The sequence below is a fragment of the Etheostoma spectabile genome, chromosome 5 (genome assembly GCF_008692095.1).
Source record: "Etheostoma spectabile isolate EspeVRDwgs_2016 chromosome 5, UIUC_Espe_1.0, whole genome shotgun sequence".
In the NCBI taxonomy this organism is placed as follows: domain Eukaryota; kingdom Metazoa; phylum Chordata; class Actinopteri; order Perciformes; family Percidae; genus Etheostoma; species Etheostoma spectabile.
The window spans coordinates 36,140,945-36,147,424 of NC_045737.1; the positions used below are offsets into that span (position 1 = coordinate 36,140,945).

General features: G+C 41.5%; 1 protein-coding gene across 1 annotated transcript in view; it reads left to right on the forward strand.

Moving 5' to 3' along the window:
• plcl1 (phospholipase C like 1) overlaps positions 1–5,985 on the forward strand; it is an 85,744-nt gene extending 79,759 nt beyond the window's left edge. The window contains exon 12 of the mRNA XM_032515238.1: positions 293–5,985. Within this exon, the coding sequence (XP_032371129.1) occupies positions 293–487 (195 nt within the window). The 3' untranslated portion in view covers positions 488–5,985. The remainder of the gene's footprint in view (positions 1–292) is intronic.
• Positions 5,986–6,480: the final 495 nt, after the last annotated feature.

Below are 6,480 nucleotides of genomic sequence, written 5' to 3' on the forward strand. Positions count from 1 at the left end.
ACACACACACACACACACACACACGCCGGCCCTGCTATTAGTGAAAGAAACGAAGTGTCTCCCCTGTTCTTTCTGACAATAGTCGAAAATCTGGTGCAGGAAAAGTTGACCCTCCCCTTGATTTCATGTTGTTTATGGAGAAGGAGAACCAGGACATGAGTAGGAGGAAATGCTGTGCTACTAAGCCATGGCAGAGCGACGTTCGTTTCCGCGACATGTAATCACATTTTTTGAGATCAGCCTTTACACATGCAGCACATGAGTCAAACCCGTGTCTTCCTGTGTGCTGCAGGGTCAGAGCGATCTGTTACGCGGAGCTAAGATGGATTCCCTGGATGCCCTGAGGCAGCTGGCTCTGGCCTGCGAAGCCTGCGGACTTACCTCCTCCAACTCTTCGGCCTCCACCTTCTCCACAGCCGAGCTGCACTACTCCTCCCACCCTCTGTCCGGCCGCCGAAGCAGCACACACGGCAACGGACGCATCTAAAACCAGCCCCCCCACCCACCCTGGATCCAGCGCGCTGCCAAAGATGCAAAGGGAGTGGGCCGGGTAATTACAAAGTGGTAACACAGAGGAGGACATGTGAGTTCAGTGTGTGTCTAGACTAGCCTAGACCAGAGCAGTGTATCTGTTGAAGCCTTATGGTCACGTAATCACTGAAGGTCCGGCCTGCCAAAAGGCTTTTCATGAGAAAGACTCTCCGCACGGGTTTTTGACTTTTGACGGCTCCTGCTTGTTTTGCTGTGAGAAAAGAAATGTGTCATTCAACCTTCACCTTTGTAACTTTGCTGGTTTTCCTCATTAACAGACCCATATACCAATGTACCCAATAACTCACAGACACCTGAATAATGTGTGACAACCTGATTGTGTGGTGCAGAATGGAGGAGATGTCGAGCTGAAGGGACAAGTTATTCTCAGCCCCAGCGTTTCAGCTTGTCCCCTGGGAAGGCAACAACTTTACGTGTGTGTGTGTGTGTGTGTGTTTACACTGTTGCAATTGGTGGAAGGTGCTTTAAGAGATTGATTGACAGGATGTGTCCCATAAAAAAACACATGCACACAAGCACCGAGCAACTAAAGGTGTAGACAAGGCTAATTTGATTTAGGATTAGATCACACAAAGTAGGTCGAACATCAACAGGAAGCATTCTCTTTACCTGATCAGCTTAACGCACCCCTTTGTCTGCCGGCTGGCCAAATCTATTGAAAAACTTTAATTTCTCAATGAATTTCAGATGAAAAATGGAGCTTGTCTAAAGTAGCAACGGTTATGATTGAGGTTTGGGAGTTTGGAGGGGTGGAAGGTCTCATTCTGATCCATCTATCTGATTTATCTGATTTACTGCATCAGTTCTTTCCAGACTTCAATCTCAAAAGATTGAAGCAAAAGCTGAGCTCTGAAGCTCTTGTCGGGTCTGTTTGAAGGCCTGAAATAGCTGCACAGTTCAGTTGATGTACGCAAAACACCCATCAGCCAAATTGTTAATTGACAGAATCTGAGGATCTCTAAGATTTACCTATGTTTTTGTGTCCAAGTGACTAAAGGGTACCAAAATCTTTAAAGTTCTATAAAGTGCAGTTTTCTCCACTGGCAGATTCAAATTGTCATTCTAAGTGACTGATTATGGAAAAGATCCCTACAGAGATAGACCTTAAAAAAAAAAAAAAAAGCTTTTTAACTTTTTAAACCAGAAACTGCTCAGGGATAGTTATTGCCAAACCTACCAGACTCCATTTAAATAAACAACAGTTTTAGCGTGTATAGAGAAAACATAATTTCATAATTAAATCAGTAAAATCATGTGTTTATTTAACCAACCAATCAGGTGATTGTTGGGAAAGTGTAAAGATGAACCAACACGACTTTTCAGAGTTTCACTTTGTCTGTCCACTTTGAATGAAGTGTGTTTTACAATGATAAAATCACTGTTTATTGACATGGAGTCTGGTGGGTTTAAATTGTCGTTCCCATCAATCACGTAGAAACAAAACACACAAAAATTGGGTCTAGGTTGAAAAGAAAAGACAAAGTTACCCTTTAACTAGAGTACACAAAGATCCCCTTGCAACTCTGAGAACACACACATGCTTTCTCATCCAACTGCTACATTCATGTATTGTGTGAAATAACCAACACACACACACACACACACACACACACACACACACACACACACACGGGCTCTTGTTATCTCAACCTGATGGCCTTTGAGCTTGTCATGTCCACCTGGGCAAGGGGGACGGCTGGAACACGAAGGGAAGCCGTGTCCTGGAGAAGAGACCCAGTAATTGGAGGTCTTGTGGATGTGTGTTGATACTGTAGAACTACACACACATGTGTGGGTCACATGACCTCCTCACGATGCCGACGTGTTGGGTCAGAGTCTGTACATGTGTGTTTGTGTGTAAAACAGAATCCTGCAGCGTTGATGAAGTACATTGTATTGATGTAGCAATAATTATAATAATAATAATAATAATGGTTAGTTAGAAGAAAGTTAATGAGGTTGTTTAACTCAATGTGTACTGACTGAAGTATTGAAAACAATATAACTAACTTTATAGCTCAGTGATGCTTATACATGTGTGTGAAAACAGCGATGGTGTCCAGCAGGTGCTACTGACCGTGGCTCGTAGTTGTGCTTTTCCAGACCAGTGATGGCGTTCCTCTCGGCCTTTGAGCGTAACTGTGTGTTTCTTTACTAACGCAGGAAGACGTCCGATACGTGTTCTTTTTACTCCGCTTTTGTACTCTTGTATTCGTCACTCTGCGCAATGCTGCGTTTGGACCAAACTTGACAAAAGTGATGCTGAGATAAGACAACACACAGGACTAAAGCTAAGATTAGATTATATTCTATTCTCTGGCCAACCAAATCCCATCGCCAATATTGGTGATTTTCAGCTTTTGTTATATTTGCACATGTTTAAAAACCATCATTCGGCTTCAACAAGGGTAATTTTTCTTAGTTCCCAAGAAATTGTGGGTGATTTGCTGATGAAAGGTTTCTAAAGATTGACGTCTAGGGCTGTCCGTGACCGTGAGTAAGGAGATTCTTGGTCGATAAACACTCCTATGGTTGCGATACGTTTAATTTATTGGACAGATCTGAAAAAAGAGTTTCTCCACAAAGAATCATGCAGCCACCACCACTTTAAATCTTCTGTTTACCAGAGATGTCCTCATAGGTCTCTTGGAAATAAGTCATTAAGCACGAAATAGCAACAAAAAAATAAATAGTAGGCTAATTGAATAAAGTAATCGAATTAGTCACCTAATCGACTAAAAGAAAAACGGCAGCCGTCTTGATGTCATGTCAAAAGTACAAGTAGGACAGGTGTGTTTGGAAAGGTTCAATGCAATTTATAGTATTCATAATCTAGAATATTTTGAACAAAGCAGGTGTGAGGCTGCAACAATGGGCAGATTTTGAAAAGAAGACATTTTCAATGTTTATTCTGCCGTTTGAGGGCGGCGAGGATCACGGACCCTGGGCCCTTCTTTAAGTTCAGGTGTAGGACTACGGTATGTTCTCAATGGCATCCCACACATTTGTACATTGTTTCGCTGCCTTTCATTTATCTCCACCTACTTTTTTTTTTTTTTTTTAAATACCATTTAGCTCTTTCATACCACTTTTTTCCCATCCTGCTCCTACTGCTCCAGCGGAGGCTGAAGGTGAGGGGGGGGGGGGATGTACTGAGTCATTGCCACAGGATGAGGTTGACCTAATAACATTTCCATGCGTTCCAAGGGTTTTTTCAAGTGTTTTTGTGTGTGTGTGTGTTTGGGAGAAGGCATACGTTTCTAAAAGTAGATGACATATATTGAAGAGAGAGCAAAGGTTGAAGGGAAGAAGAAGAAGAAGAATAAACGACTGTTTATTGGATATTGGATTCACTTTTGGCTGCCTGTGTGGATGCCTGGGCACACCTGCAGAGCTTCATAATTGGCTGTGAGCTATAGACGGAGTGACAGCACCTGCTGCTTTTGCTCTATTTATAACCTTCTGACTCCCTGGAGGCCTCTGGATGTGCTGGTGTGCTAATGTCTGTCATGATACCGTAGTGCCCTAATTCCTGGCCTGATTGTACAAACTGGTTCTCCTACATACACAGTCACTGCCAGACTATTTGCCATGTTTCCTCTTACAAACCTGACTGAATTGGAAAGCAGCTTTCGGAGCAATTTCCCACATCTCCACTGCCCCTGAGCTCAAGTATATGAAAACTACAATTTTCATAGGACCTCTCTGAGATCTGCACACCTGCAGGGAGGATCTATCTGCATTGATGACGCATCAGCTTCAGCAAAACAAACCACAGTATTAGTTTTCTGTGTTCCACTTCACATACATACAGACACAGGTTAACTAAAGGTTAAAGGGGGACAGGTTACAGCAATAGTTAATAAGTTAAAACTCAGTCTAATAATTCGGTACTTTGGTATTAACAAAGAAGATTTATGGTAGACCGTGCAGCTGCTACCGCTGCATGAAAAGCTTCATGTAATAACTGAGACAAATGGCAGATTGGTATTTCAGGAAGATATGACGCCTGACACAAATTTGTAGCTGGGCGATACTGAACGAGCATATCTGTATTTTTGGAATAACTTAACCTACTTACTTCAAATAATTTACAACTGTATTTGGAGGAGATTGAAAGTGCTTTTATACCTTCCAGGCAGCTATTGGTTGCAGGTGATGTCAGTAAAGTCAGCATTCTCAAAGTCAATCCTTGTCAGCAAACGTCACACCCAGGGTTATTTTTGTTAAAATATCATATTGTGGTGATGACAAGACACTGCCAAACTGACAACATCTGTCTCACAAGGTACTTTTTTTCTAGATTTCTAACAATAGAGCTTGTCAATGCAACTCTGTCTGAGCTTCAGCAGCTCATGATTTCCCACCTGTGACAGCAGATTTTTTTCAAATGAATCCATCTTCATCGATGCATTAACACACAATGATGTCTCTTTTCATGACAATGAAACCAAGCGTGACGTTCTCAAGCGAGTTTCAAGTCCCTGAAGATTGCAAAGTTTTGCAAAACAGTCAACAGTAAAGTCTTACATTGCCAAACGCTCTGTCTTTTTTGTATTCCTTTAAACCGATCCCGTCTGTCCTGGGTGGCGCTGAGCCCCGGATGCAGCTACAGTGCCGTTGCCAAATAGATAGCAGAGGTAGCAAAAAGGGGCGGGACATTCGTTGGGCCAGACTAGCAATAGGGAAAAGCATACAGAAATTGTTGTAAATTAAGTTAACTTGCACAAACACCAGTATTAAACACTCAAAAATAAGGTTTTACTGTGTAGTTTACATTGCAACTAATTTGCAAACCTAAATAGAATCTGCAGATTATTATTATTTTAATTTTTTTTACAGTTTTCATCCAGAATGAAAATCTGTGGGCTTTTATCCGCTTGGTGGAGATGTTTTAGCATTCCGAGTTTAATCCTTAATTTGTTTCAAATCTGTTGAATATCTTCGGAAAATACGGCAGAGTTCTGCATCTGCAGATTCCGCGTGGCCCCGCTCATCTGCAACCCAATGCTGCTCCCTCCTTAACTTACCTTTAAAGTGGAACGGATCCATGTTAAGCTCTGTCTTGTTGTACTATACAGTTTGTAGGTCTGAAGGATGCTAAAGAGCAGGGGGTTGCACGAGGTTGCATTGTGTGGGTTTTACCCGAGTGTCTTAACCCAGAGCTAGCTCTCTCTGTGCTCTCCAGTGTGTGATGCTACCTATCTTTGCAGACCAGTGGTCAAATAGTACTTAACATTCATTTAAATAATTGAAAGAGTTGTTTATACCTGCCATAGTGATGTGGACAAAGTTGTGTAAGACACTTGGAAATGTGTAAAGGTATTAATCTTGGGTTCAGTGTGTGTGTTGGCCTGTGTCTACTCTGCTGACCTTTAATCCAGTGTTGTTCCTCGTTCTTACAGTCACTGTACGTTTTTGTAAAATAGAAGAAGAAAAAAAAAAGAAGAAAAATATTTATTAAAGTGTGTTTTAAAAACAAATAAATATAATTAATTAAATGGACCTTGCTTTTATTTTGAAAAGCTACTGTGTTTTCTATCTGACAAGTAATCAAATATAACAAGAGTATGTATCCCAGATTAAATAAAGTTATCTTTTCCTGACCAAATCCTCTTGTGGCTTCTACTTTATCTGTCCCTCTGTCCCGATGCTAGAAGTGTATACGTGTAGAAGTGTAGACGTGTATACGTGTAGAACTGCATACGTGTAGAACTGCATACGTGTATATGTGTATACGTGTAGAACTGCATACGTGTATACGTGTATACGTGTAGAACTGCATACGTGTATACGTGTAGAACTGCATACGTGTATACGTGTATACGTGTATACGTGTATACATGTATACGTGTAGACGTGTATACGTGTAGAACTGCATACGTGTATACGTGTAGACGTGTATACGTGTAGAACTGCATACGTGTA